Here is a 19,775-nt window from a genome sequence, read left to right on the forward strand (position 1 = left end):
AGAGAGAGAGAGAGAGAATATGAGCATGCTAAAAACCAAGAGAAGCCAGATGGCTGAATTAGACTTTTTCTTGGACAGCATCCCCATGCTGTAAATAAGTCGCTTGAGATAGGACTCTCGACGTGCAGGACATTGAGAGAGTGGGGTGAGGGGGATGGGCTGTAAATATATACCCACTGTCTAGACGACACCTACCCTCTGAGTCCTGCTGCTCTCGAGACCCACGGTTCCCCATGCTGAATGCAACAACTGCGTATTTGGACAGTGAAAAGGGAGAGGGGGTTTTCTCTTCAAACCCCCTCTCTAAACTTCTTCCTGTCCTCTCTACAGGTGCCCTCTCTCAGAATGACTTCTTTGAAAGCTCAGTCCTGCCTCTTCCAGCTTGTCCCCGGGTTTTGCTCCTCCCTCTGACCTTCCTATTTCCTCCCTGCCTTTCACTTTTTTTCCAACTTCCTCCCTCCCCCTCTCCCCCCTCTAGAGAGCGCTGGCAGGCAAGCGAAGCCATTAAAGGTACAATATGTAACGTTGGGTGTTTCAGAGAAGAGAACATTTTCTAAGGTATATTCTCTTAACTGAATAAACAAACTTTGTTCACAGGAAAATTGGATCCCTGAAACACTGTTTAAAGTTTTAAAAAGAGACGTTACCGTTTTGCCATTGTTGTTTACAGCAGCAGGGCCCACAGTTTTGTTAACAAACATATTCTAGTCTTACGTTTGGTTCCAGGTGACACAAAATAATGTTGTCTTGATTTATGATGACGTTTACAAAACATATTAACTGTACATGTAATACTTAGTATTGAATAATTCTAACTGCAGGCTCTGTAAATGTAAACAAATCCCCCTCCTCTGAAACTGCACCTTTAAGTTGTATCATTCACAATGGCTCCAATTTGCCTGACGACTCCCCTATCTCTCCACCCTGGACAAGTGATCTGATTTATGACAGCAAAGATGTCATAACATACTACAAAGGGGGTGGGGGGCTGTGTGTATGGACAAGTGTTGTGGGGTGCTTGGGGGAGTCTTAAAAATAGTCACCACACTCCCTCAGCACTTTGTATGTGTGTATGTGTTTCTACCTGATTGCTACAAAAAGACTGGGTGGTCAGTGAGACCGTACCACTTAAGAGGAGCAGAGGGGGGTGTTGGGATGATACTCTGGGATTGTAACTATGCAGTTACCAGAACTTTGGTTATGATGAGCATTGTAGATTCTTAAGCCTCTGTGACATGGTGAAACCTAAGACAGCCCTCACCATCTCTGCATTTTCAAAGCAAAAATAATGGGTGAAGCTCAAAGGAGAGCAGAGTTTGAGAGCCATCTTTTACTGGCATATGTTGTTATCTTGGGTCATGTGCCAAGCTCATGTCACAACATGCCATGTGACTCAAATCCTCAGACACAAACACATGGGGACATCCTGTCCTATGTGGTGATTCAAATATCTGGCATAAATAGCAGAAGAGATCTTTAATACTACCAGTGACCTGATACTGTTCGCTTTTAAGAACATCGGTGGTGTCACCAACGCCGACCCTACCCTTACTGGAAGGGCAGGGTTTAGGCTTGACTGTGATAGATGCCGCCAGAATATGGGTCAAACTATCGGGCTGTGGAACAACTATGGTCAAGCCAGCGGTCTCTTGTTGTAAGCGTATTACACCGGCAAATGCCCAGAGACTGCTAGGTCGAACAGTGCTGGCTGCGGCAGCTACGTGACATCGTAGCAGTGGGACACAGTGTAGCCCACTGATTAATTTAATGACGAGGAAAAACAACACACAATAAACAGTGCTGTGTGGGGGCGCCCTTAGCTCAGTTGGTAGGGCTTAGAGCGGTTAGGCTCGCTTATATCCGTACCCTACCCAGCTTTTGGCAAATGGAAAGCCAAAATAACCGGACCGATTCGACCTGACCCGCTCTACTCGGTGGAAACAAGGCATAATGCAGTCTGGACAGGAAATAGATACAGGAGAATCAAAACAAGGACTACTCCAAAACAGTTAGACCGTTCAATCTGAACAGGTGAACATGGAACTGAACTGTACCATTGCACTTTGTTCATATTCATTATTCTCTGTTAGCCTCACAATTGATGCTTATTTCTAAATTGCCTTTAACCCATTTCTTGTTTTTTTATTCATATTTATATATTGCCCTGAATATTAATCGACTGGTGACGTGTGTAACACTTTTGTTTTTATGTGGAGCTTATCAAAATGAACTAGTAACCAGTGCAGTGACAGATTAATAGCTTACTTTAAAGGTTTTATGAATTAAACAAGGCACAACTGTAGCTACTTTCTTCTAAACTGTATTTGATGATATAATCATTTGATTAAAGGCATAATATGCAGAATATTCCTTAGCATTTGTTGGTTGCAATGCGTTAACACAAGACTATTATATAGCCTATGCTATCTGCTAACACAGACGTTTGAACATGACACAAACAATAAAATACAGTTACAAAACATTTACCACTATTTTTAATCAAATACATATATACACGCAAATGTGGAGTGTGCAGAGGTACTGTTCAAGCAACCATTCACATGGTACAGTGCACACACACACGCTGATAGTGTAGATGGGAAGCCTTATCGGAAGAATTGTGTTTTTACAGTCCTGTATTGAGGCCAGTGCATTCTATTGCTGATGAGCTACAGTTTAAACAAAGACAACACATTGTTCAGATGCCTGCTGGCAGGGGGTCAGCAAGTTTGTTTTCAGGCCATCATCACTTCCTGTGGTGTACTGACTCTCAGCCACCTCTAGAGGGTGTGACAACACATGGGATCAACAGCTTACACCTGTAGTGCTGCTATGTTTAGTAGACATGTAATGTAATAATGGAGTATGTTTGGAATGAATGAACACAATGTAAAACAACAGAAAAGTCAATGTGTGGGAACTTTGATAGCTGAGTGTCTTTTTGTATTATAGAATCATACTGTTGTATACAGAACAATCTGAAAAGCTCAATGCAGACGTTATTTACGACGACATCCTTTAATGTATTTTTTGCGTAGCACCCATTTCGCTCAGCCTGCTTTGAATACGATAGTCATTATCTTTTAACATTTTCCAGAATGCAGCCGCTCCCCTCAGTGACAACACAACATTTCTCGTAGCTGCATTTCATTACAGTCCTATGCTCTGTGATGGATAGGAACAAAGTGTCATTCTTTCTGTAGGATTGTTGAATGTCACTAAAAAAGTGATTAGAGAGATGAGGTTTTTCTTTGGTTGTGGTTAGCCTCTGTCGTTTGAAAACACCCTGTTATTGCAGCTTTGATTCCTGTCTCAGAACCTGCTGATGCATTACTTCAATTAAGTATTTTTTAAACATTTGATTAAGTTAGCAAGTCCCTGCGTCAATTAATACCCCTGCTACATGCATGTGTGTGTGTGTGTGTGCGTGTGTTTGGCTCAGGTGAGGCCCCAGGTAGAGCCTCTTACCATAAGTACCATATTCAGCGGGGCTGGTTCCTGGATAGAAGCCTGGAGTGCCTGTTGGGACTGGGTATTGCTGGGGTGTGGTCACGTAGGTTGCTGACCGGTACTAAAGAAACAGACAAGAGGGAGCATTGGGAAGATGAGCAAGGGAAGCAAACAATGTCATTAGATACAGTCACAACACCGATATAAATTATGAGTGCAAATATAGGCTTGCCCATATTCCACCTGACCCCAGTAAAGCAAAGGTTTGGCAGCGTCACTCACTACTAGGGAAGGGCAGTAATACTATAATTAAACCGTATCCCAGGATATTTAAAAATAGCAACGGTATTTCTTGATGATCGTAATAAAAAAAACTAGTGCTGTCAGTTTAACGCGTTATTAACGGCGTTAACGCAAACCCATTTTAACAGCGATCATTTTTTTATCGCGCGATTAACGCTCGTCATGGCCTAGCAAACGTTGTGTTTTTTTTCACAAGCTGTTGAATCAAGTAGTGTTTGAACAACTGAAACACCACAAACTATACATGTGGCTCGCAGTTAAGTTACTGTTAATTCAAACGGAACATGTATTACAGCGTAATTTCACATTAAAATCATTTAACTAGCAAAACGGCGAAACGTCCAGTCAATTCTGACTTTTATTTTGAAGCAGAAACCGGAACCTAGCACTTCCTAGCTCAGCTGTGCGACCTTCACTAGTAGCTTCTTCCGTGTGGTGTGAGTCTGGGACTTCGCGGGAAAAAGAACAGTAAAGAAAGCTTGTCATTTGCAAAAGTCTTACTTATAACCCTGCGCGCACACCAAAACCTCCATGAATGTTAGTGGCAGCCGGCAGTCATTCATTTTCACTTTAATTTTCGCTACGAAGGGCGACTCGAGCCTCGGCTGCAGCAGCACCATAGCAAATACCCCACATACACAAGCAGTGTGTCCACTCCACACAGTCCAGTGTTTCCCCCAGGAAATGTCTTAGTCAAGGTGGTCACTGTCAAGCCGCACAGGAGGTGCGGCGCAAAGCGCCGCGGCGAAAATTTTGGGGGTATTTTGCTCAAAGATGCCAATGCGCCCTAAAGAAATGGTTCTGTTTATTTGAATGACACTGACCTTACAGTTGTGCAATTTTGTTTGCTATGTGCACATTTTGTGCAAACATGCAGACGGTACAAAATACAATTAAAGAAAAGTTCTACTGTTTTGGTGCAATACCATGCAGACACACTAAATACAAATAATGGACCATACACTTAACATGTGTATCAAAGTGCTTTTTAAAGTTCCTTTTTGGATGGGGGGCTGTTGTGAGATTATTGTGGACAATAGGCATACTGTGATGCGATTAATTCATATATGGTTATTATTAGCCTACTTGCTTGATTTCTTTTTAAATACAGAGGTTATTGGTTGTTTTGGAACATGTATTTCCAAATTTAAAACATAAAAATAAAGCAGCATTTAAAATTCAGAAAAATAAATCTTGTATGGCTACACAAGCATGCTGTTTGAAAAATAATTCAATTATTGAAATAATACAAAGTGTTTTCCCCTTAAAATGACTAAAGGCATTTCAAAGACAGTTACAGTGTGCACTTCTGTAAACTTACTGAAAGGTGCCTGGGCCATCACTCTCATGCATGTATCAGACTTTTCTCTGCGCTGTATGAGCCGATAAGTTGTGTTGCCACGGTGATGTGGAGTTTTAAACTAGTCTAGCTTTGCAGAGCACTTCTTTCTGTTCAGCTAAATATCCCCATAGAACCGCACTGCGTTTATTATCGCCACAGGTTAAATGTCGGTTTGCTGCTGCTCGTTTCCCGCGTACATGCTGTAGTCGCGCGCAGCGCGGGACGGTCGCGCGCGCAGAGCCCCCGACACAGAGCAGCTGATAGTCTGAGCAGAGAGAAACGCTTGGAGACATATGTGCACATTTATTTACCGCAAATCACGGCCTTTCGCGCATTTCTGACCATGAAAAATCACACATCGCGCTTGCTAGTACATTAATTGTGCAGCACTAAAAATAAAAAAAATAAAGATTTAATATATTTTTTTTTTTTGGTCGGTCAGTAGTCAAGGCGGGGGGCCGGTTTTGCTAAGGCGGCCGCCTTAACTATAAAGCGCTGGGGGAAACACTGCAGTCTGAAATAAGCCGTGGATGAAAGACTCCCAAAACATTTAGGCCTACAACAACCAGTTTACTTTAGCCTAAATACTAATTTGTTTTATATAGCCTATGTTGTTTTATGGTTTGGTTTTTAAATAAAAAAAGAAGTTCCAGTTATGTTTGTCTATGCTGTTTTGGGGGAGGGAGGGTGGAGAGATCTACATTGTGGGCTATTTGCACTGAATTGCAAATTATGATATTTTAGAAGAAATACATTGAATTACAAGGGTGTAGAGAATGGGTGTGATATGAGCATTAAAATTAGAAAAAATAATGGGACAAATAAATCAAGGGACATTTAGGCTAGAATAGATAAAAATGCGATAAAATATTTTAATCGTTTGACAGCACTAAAAAAAAACATATGCTGTGTAATGTGCGCACGTTTATAATGAGTGTGTCCGTGGCATAATTTGTCAAATACAGAACCTGTCAAAAAAGGGCTCATACTCGCCCTTACTCACTACTTTACGCCCATGTCTGTGCCCCTTACCTGTCCTGTATGAATCACATGACAGCCTCTTCTCAGAAGGGATAATTAGAAAGAAAAGATTGCCAAGGCAAGAAAGTTGGTCCCCAAAAACTGCTGCCTTATTGTGTATAACATCTTAAATATAAGAATGCAGCTTTAAAATACTTTTAACCTCCTAGGACCTGGCGTCCACCTGTGTGGACATCAACTTTTTGGGCTGTCTAGACCACAATGCAAAATGTTGCTCTAAAAAGGGCCTGGGGTCCACATACAAGGACATTATACTGCCACTTAGTGGTGGCAGAAGAGTATAATACATTATACTTTAGATTCAAGATGGCCGACAACACACCCAAAAGTTCATCACACCCAAAATGGAAAATCCTGATCCAAACTTCGACCAAGAAAAAAATCTAATCAAATTTCATGGCTGATTCTTGTTCAGAATATGTATAAAAGTGTTCAATGTTTGTTATGGAAGTAAAACATTTACAAAAGCTAGTAATTGTAACAATTTACCATGCTGCTAAAAATGATGTACACATATGTGGACGGGAGGACTTCATTCTGTTAGTTTTATTGAAAAATCCTTGTATGTGGACAGCGGGACTTAGTTCTGTGGAACATTTTTATATGTTTTCAATCAATCAATCAATCAATAACCTTTCACTTTTCACTCAAGAGACACTTAGGTTGCCCTCATTTACAGTTACAATGAGTACATTTCAGTAAATTTCAACCCCAGTGCCAGTTTTCCGGCTCCTTACCCAAGGGCCGGGGCCAGGGCCAAGGCCAGGTTTCCGGCTACCAGGGCCAGGTTTCCGGCTACCAACCGAATGGCCAAGGCCAAGTCTCTGACTACCAACCCAAGGGCCTTGGCCAAGGCCAGTTTTCCAGCTATGATCCCCAGGGCCAAGGCCAGGATTCTGGCTACCAGGGCCGTGTTTCCGGATACTAACCCAAGGCCCAAGGCCTGGTCTCTGACTACCAACCGAAGGCCCAGGGCCAAGGCCAGTTATCTGGCTACCATCCCTAATGCCAAGGCCAGGACTCTTGCTACCAGGGCCATGTTTCCAGCTAACAACCCAAGGACCAAGGCCAGGATTCTGGCTACAAACCCAAGTGCCTGGGCTAAGGCCAGTTTTCTGGCTACTATCCCCAGGGCCAAGACCAGGCTGCTGGCTACCAGGGCCAGGTTTCCAGCTACCAACCCAAGGGCCAGGGCCAAGGCCAGGTTTCCAGCTACCAACCCAAGGGCCAAGGCCAGGTTTCCGGCTACCAACCCAAGGGCCAAGGCCAGGTTTCCGGCTACCAACCCAAGGGCCAAGGCCAGGTTTCCGGCTACCAGGGCCATGTTTTCAGCTACCAAGGCCAGGATTCTGGCTTTTAAGGCCAGGATTCTGGCTACCAACCCAAGGGCCAAGGCCAGGATTCTGGCTACAAACCCAAGGGCCAAGGCCAGGTCTCTGATTACCAACCCAAGGGCCAGGGCTATGGCCAGTTTTCCGGCTACCATCCTTAGGGGCCAAGGACAGGATTCTGGCTATCCGGGCCAGGTTCGGGCTACCAACCCAAGGGCCAAGACCATGGATTCTGGCTACAAAACCAAGGGCCAAGGCCAGATAGCCAGCTATCAACCCAAGGGCCAAAGCTATGGATTCTGGCTACCCGGGCCAATTTTCCGGCTACCATCCTTAGGGCCAAAGCCAGGATTCTGGCTTCCAGGGTCAGGTTTCTGGCTACCAATCCAAGAGCCAAGGCCAGGATTCTGGCTACAAACCCAAGGGCCAAGGCCAGATTGCCAACTACCAACCCAAGGGCCAAAGCCAGGTCTTTGACTACCATCCCCAGGGCCAAGGCCAGGATTCTGGCTACAATTCAGGATATACGTCTTCCTGCAACTGTTAGCAGCCTTTCTAATGAGCCATATTGCTCAAAGGGGCACAATTGTTGTTTCTCATTTTGTTTTTGCACTCAGGAAAAATGCTGCTCTGTTCAGGCACCAAAAAATGAGTTTTGTTCATGATTACTCAATTCTGACTTTATTGTGTTTTATCTTGATTTAAAACTGCGGTCCTCATATGTGGACATCATTTTTCTCAGAAACTACATCATGTAAAAAGATAATTCTTGGTTTGTATACTCATTAGGTCCCAATCAGCCCAAATAGCAAAGAGAAATAAAAAATGCATGCCCTGGAAGAGCTCGGGTCCTAGGAGGTTAAAGTAAATAACTTGCAGTGATTTTGTTTGTTTCTTTTGTTTGTGACGCACAGTAGGTTGTGTTGAGTAACATTGTGATTTGTTCAAGCGCTGTTCAGTAAAATGTTGTATTTGGCGAAGGCAACGTCATCATGGTTCGTTCAATGCAATATTGCAGTGTTAGGCGAAAATCGAAAACAATTAGGCTACCATTGAAGCACATATAGGGATTACCCGACCGTAATACTGTGTACTGGGGTATAATTTGGGGAAGGGTTAAGAAATTGGATACCGGCCAATCCTACTCACTACTTTACGCCCATGTCTGTGCCCCTTACCTGTCCTGGTATGAAGTAGGCCGGTCCCTGTGGGGAGCTGGGGAAGGGCAGCTGTTGCCCGGGGATCATCATCATTTGGGAGCCAGGGCCCGCCTGGTAGACATGGGTCGGTGTCACAGGCCGAGGGCCGCTGCTGGGAGGGACGCCCCGAGGCCCGCTGTTAGGAGGCAGGCCAGCCCTGTTGGTGTAATAGGGCTAGAGAGGAGGCAGGGCAGCAGACCAGGGTTGACAATGACAACACATGTAGTTGAAAGACAACAGAAAGGCCACAGGAAAATGTGGGACAAGAAATGGGAGAAGAAATAAAAGGAATCATTAGTTACCTTTCTATAACCTCTGACATAAAAACCATCCCCCATGCCGTTGTAGGAGTTTATCTCTTGAAGCAAGTGGAACCTAGCTTGTTCAGCCTAAAAAGCTAGCCTCATAGTTTGTCCATGAATCTATGGCTAGAATCCAACTGGAAACATATTGGTCCAGCCTGCCAGGCGAGATAAAGCAGCTAATGCTAGTTCATTCAGAGCCTCCTCATTGACATTCTGCTGCTGGCCTGGGAGCTAACCGCCGTAGCGAGCAAAATGACACTGAGCCAACAGAGCACAACGGTGCCAAATATTAGACACACACATACAGTACTGTTTGCACTCCTTAAAAGGATGTGAAAAAAACAGAAGGCAAATCTGGGAGAAAGAGGAAATTGAGTTACCTGTAGCGACCTGAAGCTTCCCTTCAGCAGCGCAAACACAGATCACACACAGACACATCACATGGAAGCAAGAAGAGGGTGGGAAGAGGAGGATTGAGAAAAAGAGAGAAGCACCACAATCAGTTAGAGCCAAAGCACCCAGAAACAGTCCTTTCTGTGCCAAGCAGTGATTTAACAAGCAACATGCAGAGTGGAAGCACAACAGTGTATCCCAACAAATTAGTTCTAGTTCCCTTCGAATAAGATTCAGACCAAAGCTCAATAACTACAAATAGAAAAATGTGCATGAACAATCTAGATGTTTACTTTCTTCAACAAAGCGATGGCTAGTTGTGAAAAGTAACATTATTCACATCGGTCACCTCTAAAACATTTTTACTTATGACAGTTATTAAGTCACAAAATATAGTGGGTTAATTTAATCAAGATCACCTAACATTGTTGTAGCTCGGTGGGGCTGTCTACAGTTATATGCTCAGGTCTTTAGTTAAAGCTCCTCTACTGCTTTTAATAAGTGTTACAGGAAAGGGCCCCCCCTCATGTTAGTTCAGTCAGTTGTGCTGTTAGTACCTGTTGGTGCATAGGCCGCGGCCCTGGGGCAAACTAGAGGAAGAAGAGAGGCAGACAGGACAGAGGTTAAACACAAAAAGCAAATGATCCATGCTCCACTCTCCAATGACAAGCTCCTTCTAGTTCTGCACCTCTACAGCCATTGCACACAATGCTGTGTGAGGTAGGGGGCTAACAGTCAACAAAGGTGCAGAACTGGTTGAAAGCAGGCAAATAGACAGGCAGGCATTCTAAGAAACTGACAGTAGATTGTGTTTTCCAGTCGGGAAGACTTCCAATAGTGAAAGAGAGGAGCAATTATTCCAAATTTGCACACAGATTTTTTTATTTTTTTTTAATCTTTATCCAAACTTTTGAAACGGATTGATTGGTTTGTCTGTCAATCGTTTGACAAAGAGGGTTAGGAATAAAAACAAAACAAAACGCATGTTAAACTTTAGGTCTATAATGCACCACAGAAGTTAACTTGGTAACGTGTGTGCTCCTACTCCAGGAAGGTACAGTTTGGCTGTTTTACTAACGTTAGAACCAGGAGTACAGTCTCCGAAATGTGCTGGAAGAAACAAAGAAGTGGATGACTGTAGGCGTGCTGTGTAGGATGGCTGAGCAGTGTGCAGGCCTACCTGTCGGGGCTGAGGTGTTGGGTTCATTTGTGGAGGCGGTGGGGAGGCAAACAACACAGAAGGGGGCTGCCCAGGGGGGAAGGAGGGCTGAAGAGAGACAGGAAGTGACATCAGTGGCTGCAGAGTGGGACACAAAGGTCCAAAAAGGTGCACAGGCACTAAGATGATCACATTATTCAGCTCTCAGAATACCAGCATATCCTCACATCTGAGTTAATGTAAAGTGACCAAGTGTGTTCTTTGGAATACACACACTGCACTTTAAGCAGGCACATGCAAAATGTTCTGAATATGGTAATAATCTTGTTTTGGAGAAGACTAATGTGTTTGTTGCTTTCATAATTACAATGAAGCTGCTCAAAGCAACACTGGCAGCTGACAATGCAATGGAAAAGCTGGAAACTGACATACAGGCATTTTTTTTTAACATGGCCGTAGTTATTTCTGATTATCACTATGGATTACAGCTTTCTGCTACATAGTCGAGAGTTGTACCAATGGATTGCTTTTGGCTGATGCAACCATTATGCGCCGGAGAGTGCAGTGTTGTGTGATCTGCATCCCATTATGTGCACACAAATCCTGTCGCGACTCACGACAGCCCATTTTCTTTGAGAAACAGAGTGGGATAGTGAAACCCATCCTTAAAAAGAACTACCACACATGGAGTTAAAGCAGCTACGAGTAACATTTAAATATCTTTTTAACAGCCCCATGTTTCCTCTGATAGTCATAAATTACCTTTAACAGCAAACGAGACCATCAGTGCAAAGAAAGACGTTTTTATTACTGCGTTTGGTCTGGTCGCACACCCAGTCCGATTTTCGGTTTGCGCATGCTATGGTCACATATCCATATTTGTCGCAGATTTCAGTGTAGCACTGCAACGCGATTTGAGAAGCCTATCCCACCAGGTGAGGGAAGGGGAGCGGGAGCCTTGTTTGAGACAGTTATTTGTCGTCATAATGACTGATAACGGGGCTGAACCATCAAAGAAAAAAAAAGAAAATGCAATGAAGAAAAGCTAAAAGGGAGAGTGATAGACGGGCGGGAGGAGGCGAGGGCATTGCCAAGCAACGTGTATACAATTACACGGGAGTGCAGTGTTTACTCCTAAATGAATGAGCGTTACTAACACAAAGTTTACTTGGCTTCACCATCATCAGATGACCATTTTTCATCTGAAATAGTCATTATTTACAACAACATAAACACATTACCCAGGGTTCGACATAACGTATAGCCCGATGGCCCGGGGCCAGTAAAATCATATGCAGGGCAAGTTGATTGGCCAGTCACTGTCCCGCCCGGGCCAGTGACTGGCCAATCACAGTTCAGTATCTTTTTGTAGATTACCTTTTTTGTAGACTATCATGGTTCATTGAAATGCGCGTTGAGAGTCGTAATGAAAGCAGTGTTTATTTAAGACTCAATATAATAAACCTAATATAAAATATATTTTTTAATGAAAGGCCAGTGGACAACCGATGCGTGGGCGTTTTGACAGGCGGAGCAAGAAGCGGGTGCACTCTCGCTCCGTTGGCAGAGCTGCCTACCGTCCGCCTGCGAGTCGACAAATCAATCGACTTGCTTTGCCCCCTTTCTTTCTTCCCACAGCAGAGGTTGAGGTGCAGAAAGTGATAACTGCGCTTTTCCTTCATCTGCCACCGTAATGTTACAGTATTTGCATACAAGCCCCAATGGTAATACAAATGAGAGGCGTTATTTAAACGCTGTGAATGCGTCTCCGGTGATTGTGTCGGTTGTAGACAGAAACGAACGAAGGGACTCCGCTCACTGTACAGTTCCTATAGTCGCGCAGTTTGGCACTGTGTTTTCAGGCTCGAGACATTCAATCAAATCGCGGAAGTCTTTCCCATTGAAATCGCTAACGGGGAGAATATCCCCGGTTATTATTTTAGCCACAAACCACAGTTCATCTGCGCGGCGGCTCACTCGCTGGCGAGATCACACGGTGAAACGCTGCTGTGATCGGACGAAGGCATTGTGTGTTTCTAAGGTGATTTAACGTCTTAGTCTTAGACGAGCGTTTAACTTGTGCTGCATATTTTGCACTGCATTGTTTTTTATCAATAGTTTGAAAAAATGGTCCCACACCGGACTCTTAATGTGAAGCTGACACTTCATGGAGAAGTGACACTCCTGCAGCGCGCTCACGACCAGACGTGAACTCACATACACGGTGAAATATCCCATTAAAAAAACGGCATAACCCCCTGATTTTCGTATTTCTATTCTATTTTTAAAGTCAACTTGAGCGCAAGTGGAAAACCGGTCATTCGGTCGACACATTCACATCCCTAATGCATATAGAGAAAGTAAAAAACAGCCTACCACACCACAAAGAATGATCAGACCTTCATCTCTTATTTTTTTTTTTATGTTTGAACATGACTTCTGCAGGTGAACTATTCATTAAACTGCCCAAATTCAAGAATAAAAACAATCAAAAATCATAAAATCAAACTACTGGACTTTAAAATACTGGCCGACTCTTTCAACATACTTTCAGTTGTAGGCTTCTAATTCAATATGTTTGCCTGGTTTTATATTATGTGTATGAGCAATATCAACATTTCATATAATTAACTAAAATAAAAATAACCAAATCTAAAGGGAATATATATATACTGTTACAGTATAGATATTCCCTTTAGATCTGGTTATCTTTCTTTATTTTTCTAATACAGGTATTATAATTATTGACACTAAATTATGAAGAAAAAAAAAGTGTGTGCAGGGCCAGTGAAAATATACAAGGGGCCAGTAAAACTCAGATCCACTGGCCCGGCGGGCCAGTAGGAAAAAAAAGTTATGTTGAACCCTGCATTACCTCATCGTGATCCATACTAACTGCCGTCTCTCGCTTTCTGTGAGGACACATAATCTTTCAGCTCCGTGAGAGTAGTTAGGTGACACTGCATTAACTCATTGCAATCAGGTGTGTGTGGCACTGACTGGCATTAGTTGATGCAGAGTCACTAACCACTCTCAGAGCCGAAAAGAGTCCGTGCCCTCACGGCTTTCAACACACGGACATGCACTATATTGCATCCTAATCAATTGAGACTGGCACGACCTGCACACGCTAGAAAACAGCTTCACGACAGCTGGCGTCGTAAAAATACTACCGCTTTTGTCCAGAGGGGCCGCCAACGGACAAAGTTACTCGTAGTGTCTTTAAGAGGCAAGGCTCCTTACCTGTGAGAGGCCGGGGGAGGGGGCAGGGTGGGGGTGGGGGGGTCCTGTTATAGGCTGTGGTGCTTTATTCATTTCATGGAGTTCTGCATGGGGAGGCAGATGTGGACCTGTGTACAAATCTGAGAAAAAGGAGAAAACAAAGAGGTTAAATGGGAGTTGGCTTATAAAAATGACCAACAATTTGCAGGAGAAAAGAGAAGTGAAATGTGGGACATTGAGGGCTTATGTACAATGTTTGATCATTTAATTAGCAAAACATCTTCACCGTGTGTAGTGTACATAGAGATATGAAATATTCTACATTTGATGGGAGGATTAAACTCAATGTTAATATATCTTGTTAAAAGTCTTCAATAATTCTTCTTTGTATACTTACATTTATAAATCTTCTTAGGTCCAAAGTGTGGTTACACTGAGGAAGGTTTTTTCCTAAGAAAGACAGAAAGAGCAAACTAGTTAGAATTAGCCTGATTTGTTGTTTTTTTACCCAAAGAAGTGACCATATACTAAAACATACAGGGAATGGTGCCATAAAGAGTGTGTCACCCACTTATCAATTTACAGATAAAATAATCAGCAGGCTTATAGATAATAAACAATCCATATTCCAGACATGAATAAATAGACAGTAATTTAATAGTTATGGCATTTTTAGAAGGACGATACTCAGATGTGTCTTATAGGTATCAAGTGCGCACACGTTTATGTTTAGCTCTGATACACCAATGCTGGCTTTTGTGCCACCTGTACAAAATGTAATTATATTATAGGTTCATAGAAGGTAAATAAACGTACGCTGTTACAAGTTTATACAGTGACTTAGAAAAGCCAGCCCAGTACCAATCCAATGTATGGAATCTATGTATCCAACCAAAGCTGGATTTCAATTGACTATCTTTGCAATTACACTACCTCTGAAAGCTGCTTTGCATTTAGTCAAAACACAACTTTAAGTATGTTTCAAGAAACAAAACCAACATGCATTTTTTGTTTCAATGGCTGAGACTAAGTAGCCCACTGGTAAGGGTCATTTCCGAATTCCATTGTAATTAGGTAATAATAGCCCTTGCTGCAAGAGCGACAGATATGGTATTTATAGCTGAAGCCTACATTATCTAGCCTACATAACATGACCCACACACCTTCTTTTCACTCACACTTACAGTAGCCACAATGTAAAAAGCTGAGTCATGATGAATCAGGATGTTTTTTTCTTTTTTAAGAGGAGGGGGAAATCACACTGCAGAAATGGCTGTAATCACCACTGTTACCATGACAATAACATAAACACATCCAACAAGGGAAGACAAAAAGATAATGGATTTTGACTGAGTTAAGATTTCCATGAAGCAATATGAAATCTGAAACATCGATTGGTAGGCTTATCCCTCCTATTGGAGCCTTGGAGATCTGAAAACGGCAGCAATATAAGTTATGGTTAGAAATATGATTGAGGGATGTTAGCCCACAGTTCAAAGGTCAACCACACACAGACATATTGACAGACGATGTTGGGATGGCTGCGAGATGTAATGCTGACTAAACAGTCTCAGAATGCTACAACGCCTCCCAGACTTTACTCCTCTTAATAGGGGAACAATAAGAAAACCTTTAGTTGTTGTAGGGAATTCTGTCTCCTGAAGAAATAGGATGTTGTGCTCTGCAACTACTCAACTGTGTCAGTGAAATACACTTTTCACACCACACAGGTTAGTCTGCACAATTTAGTAAAATGGCTGAGTAATCCTAGAAGCAGTGTACACTGCAGCACTACAATACTAACAAAGGAGGATAACCCTAGAGACCTGCGTCTTGGCAGGAATCTGAGTTTGAAGGGAGTTCTGTGAGGTAATGCACGGCACACCCACCACTGCTGACCTGCACTGTGGAGATGGAGCCACTAGAAGCATTCACTGCTGGTGAAACATGCTGAGGAGGAGGAGGAGAGAACATTTGCTTAAGCTAGCATGACACCCACAGAGTGTAGCTTCTCTGAGTCTACCACTGTCTGTACATGATCTAGACCCCACTCTAAGTGCAACTGTTGTTAAAAGACTGCCTGTTGTAGCCTTTCACATGACAGCTACGCTGAGCCTGAGAACTAGTCAAACTTTACTGAACGGTGACGCAAGTGAAACAATACACAAGTCACTGTATTAAAAAGGTGGTGGAGTCAGCGATTTTTCTCGGACACACATGGAACATCTCAGCAGCTGCTGCAGCGCTGATTATAAAAGCCCTATCTTTCTACATGAAGTTTTCATAGGTAATTCCCATTAAAAATGAAGTTCTTTCGTGTCATTTATGATGCATATGATTTATATTGAGTCTAATATTGAGTCTGGACAGTAATCCGTGAGCCCCATTGCCTTTTTTTTTGCCACATTTTTGCTTGTTGGAAGTTTTATTTTGAAAGGGACACACCAGGAAATGGTGAAACTACAGCGAAAGCTGCTGGTGTGAAGTCAATATGACTCTCAGCAGAGTATTTCTCTAACAGTTAAAGCAGAGACCCGAGAGAGACGCGTGGCTCTCAGAAAAAAATAGGCGAGCCTCCTGAGGTAAAGGGGAGCGTCGCTGCAGACGTGCCTCCGACGCGCATCAGCAGTGCGTCTGAGGTAGGATGTGTGGCCGCTCTAGGTTGATTAGTCAGGCGCAGACACGAGGTAGACGCGCAGTAGAGATAGGATGTGTGTGGAGGCCGTTATATGCTTTAGCCTCTGCTAAAAGCCGATGGTCCCCTAATAATACTTGTGTTATACACACAGTTGACTGGCTTGCAGGTGATACCATTCTGTACCGGCCACTGGTACTGGCTGTGATGATACCACAGGGACACAAAAGGCTCCAGTGGTGGCAAGCTCTACAGACCCGATTGATCACTACAACCAGGAAAAACTATAGCTTTAATTTAGCCTAAAGCCAGAAAAAGAAGGAGCAACACAACATCCATTCCCCATTAAGTAAAATACATGTGTTTTTGATCCACCCTTAAAAAGGCAGCAGAGCCAACATAGTTTGGACAAGTTAGGCCTATGTTCAAGTTTACTGACCAAAGCAATATGCAATACCAAACTGTTTCTTAATTGCATTCAACAGATTTAATATTGCCCTAACTCAGAAGAGACATTTAAAATAGAAAGGTCAAAATCGAAGCAGCAAAGCCTATATACTGTGTTGTTGCCAAAGTAGTTTTAGCACCTAAAGAAATACTCAATAATACTACTACTTTTCCTATAATGATTTTCCAACAGTGCCTGACATAGACAGTCCCCATCTTTGAATTTGGACTGCCCACATCTTTGAACGCCACACCCCTCATTTGTAATGCAAGCTTTATTAATTATAAATCAGACATCTCAACCCCAATCAGAGACAACCCGGATGGCATTAACATGATTTGCTAGCACTCCTCTTAAGTGATGTTCCTTAGTAAAATCCATGTGGTGCTGCTTTAACACAAAGCTACAGGCCCAACATATGAAGCAATCAAACAACACTAACCAAAACATAGTTAAGCACAACAAACACACTATTTTGCAATACTGCTTTTGCTTACCTTACTTTGTAAATATTACTGTGATATCACAGTAATATTTACAAAGTAATGTTTTTTTAACCCTATATTTATCTTACTGTGATGTCACAGTAAGATAAATATAGGGTTAAAAAACACACTCTTTCTGCCTTTTCTCAGGCTAGGATGAACCAATTTATTTATTTTTTGCACATTTATACTATATAGGATCTCAGAATTCAATACACCTTCATATTCCCACTGGTGAAGTAGGCCTTTAAATCCTGCCAAAAACCCACATGTCCAGACGCTTTCAAGTGTCACAACGGGAAGCTCTGTAATGGCCTTATGTCAAGGCAAACTGACAGACTGGCTGTTTTGCATCATGCATGTGTCCTGCGACTACAATTCAGCAATTTGTTTCATTCATTCACTGTAACTAAATCATGTTTGACATCACTGCATATGCATAATATTATCCCAGACTGATGAGTGTTAAGCAAAGATCAATGTTTTAGATTGATTGGATAAACATCTGCCTCGATAAGCTATATGGTGACCGTTACAATGCTTTGGAAACTGCATCCATTTTGGACCCACATTCTCCGCTGAGGTCACATGTCTGCAGTCCTCAACTTGAGTCGCACGCTGCTGCAGCATGCAGGGTGAAGTGATCAAGGAACGGCCTAAACATGAGCACATCAGCGATGACACCCGCTAAAAATGTCAATATGCGACACTCACCCCAAGCTAACTTTACAGTAGAACACCGGCATTTCGTCTTGCTTTCAGTGTGGGACACTTTAGCAATGACACAGGGGCGTGTCGGCCTGTCTACACAAACACCCAACGCACCACAACGACAGCTTTTTGCATTGCATTAAAAAAATACACATACACCCATCAAACGCTCAGTCTTGCCAAAACACCAGCAAATATGGTTGCAAAAGCGTGTTGCCGCCGTATGCTGTGCTGTTAGCCATGTTGCTAACTTTCCTAGGCCCAATCTGGATCTACCACGTGGTTTCTTTCGATATTGGCGCGACACACGCCCCTGCTGCCGGCTTCGTGCCAGCCACGCCTCAACCCATATCGGCTATGACAACAATCTATTTCACGGAAAACATTAAACATACCAAAAACAAGCGACGTTTAAAGGGCGTCACGAGTCAAGGCTGACGTGACGGCGGCCGTGTCAATGAATGGGAGAATAGATAACTGTCAAAGCTGAGGAGGTGGCTACCGCTAAGCAGCTCAATATGCTACTCACATTCAGTAACTATCTGCTTAGCTAAATGGTAACCGGTGCTGTCAACCAGCCAGAGTGAGTCAGAGACCTCCCGTTCCATTTCACACCCAAACAACTGGCCCAGTTTAACAGCAACACTGCCAACACCACGCCAGCGTACGTTTACATTATTCATTACAAGGGGCCGGTAAATGCTGGCGGAAAATCCCACATTGAGCATTGAGCAAAGTAGTATAACGTTCATTACAGCGGTTAACCTGAAGGCACAGCGACCTGTCAACTCTAGCAGGTTCCAAATAAATGTGTCACCGGCGTCAGTATTCAAAACAACCGTCCTGTCAAATCTGTCTCAAGCCCTGTGTACAGTCTTTATTCGCATGTTGTATAGAGGCAAAATGATGTCTGGCTCGTGCAACGAGATACTCTGCTGGATAAATAGGCGGGACTGTTCATAAACCGAGTACATATTTTTAACCACCTTTACATACTTTACCGCCAAACGAAAATGGTTTCAGATTGCTGGCACCGACTTTCCTCGGCAATCACATGGTCTCATCGTGTATCAAGTGTTCAACGTGGGTGCCCTTTTTACAGTCCCAACTGTCAACATACGTCTCTCGAAGTGAAGCAAAGCTGGCAAGCATGAGAGCTGCTCCGCCGCTTTCTGCCAGGAGGTACAAGCACCAAGGGGAACACGGCTTCGATACAACTAGAGTGGTTTCACCTAATGCTACCTGAATAGCTTACTGTAGCTAGCTAGTGAGCGGTTGGATAGCTAGCAGCACGTATTACGTTAACCGGCGAAAACATTGTGACGCGACAGTCTATTTTTTCGCTCCTCATGTGTGACACACTACACTCAAAATACTATGTTTTCTAAACGTCACATGAGAAGGCATTCGTCTTGGCTGCCTATTTACAATGTTAGCTTGCTAGCTGTAGGGGCTAAAGTGAATAAAGAACACCCACGTCGCATTAGCGTGGAATGCTAGCAGCGCCAGCGAGCTAGCTAGCGAGCTAATCCCTGACAACACAGCAGCAACCACTTAGGAAAGTCAACACAGCGAAGAATATCTCCACACCAACAGGCCAAACGTACATTTGAACGTCCCGCCCGAGTCTCCACGTAACACCGACTTGACAGTTATTTGAACATATAAGCCTTTTAATAGAGAATTTAGCTCAGGACCGCGGTGTTACCTTTCTCTCCTTGAGTCCGCAGAGCCGGACGGACGGAAGATCT

General features: G+C 43.2%; 1 protein-coding gene across 3 annotated transcripts in view; it reads right to left on the reverse strand.

The window, feature by feature from the left end:
• Positions 1–19,775, reverse strand: part of eif4g1b (eukaryotic translation initiation factor 4 gamma, 1b) — a 57,104-nt gene extending 37,329 nt beyond the window's left edge. The window contains exons 1-7 of one of the 3 annotated variants that reach the window (XM_080025043.1): positions 19,733–19,775; positions 14,143–14,195; positions 13,767–13,885; positions 10,545–10,631; positions 9,922–9,954; positions 8,646–8,840; positions 3,478–3,571 (exon numbers count right to left, since the gene is read on the reverse strand). In XM_080025043.1, coding sequence (XP_079881169.1) covers positions 3,478–3,571; positions 8,646–8,840; positions 9,922–9,954; positions 10,545–10,631; positions 13,767–13,838 — 481 coding nt within the window. In that variant the 5' untranslated portion in view covers positions 13,839–13,885; positions 14,143–14,195; positions 19,733–19,775. Of the gene's footprint in view, positions 1–3,468; positions 3,572–8,645; positions 8,841–9,921; positions 9,955–10,544; positions 10,632–13,766; positions 13,886–14,142; positions 14,196–19,732 lie in introns of all 3 variants that reach the window. The other 2 variants (XM_080025042.1, XM_080025044.1) reach the window with 2 other exon arrangements.

Source organism: Ammodytes marinus (genome assembly GCF_949987685.1).
Source record: "Ammodytes marinus genome assembly, chromosome: 3".
Lineage (NCBI taxonomy): Eukaryota > Metazoa > Chordata > Actinopteri > Uranoscopiformes > Ammodytidae > Ammodytes > Ammodytes marinus.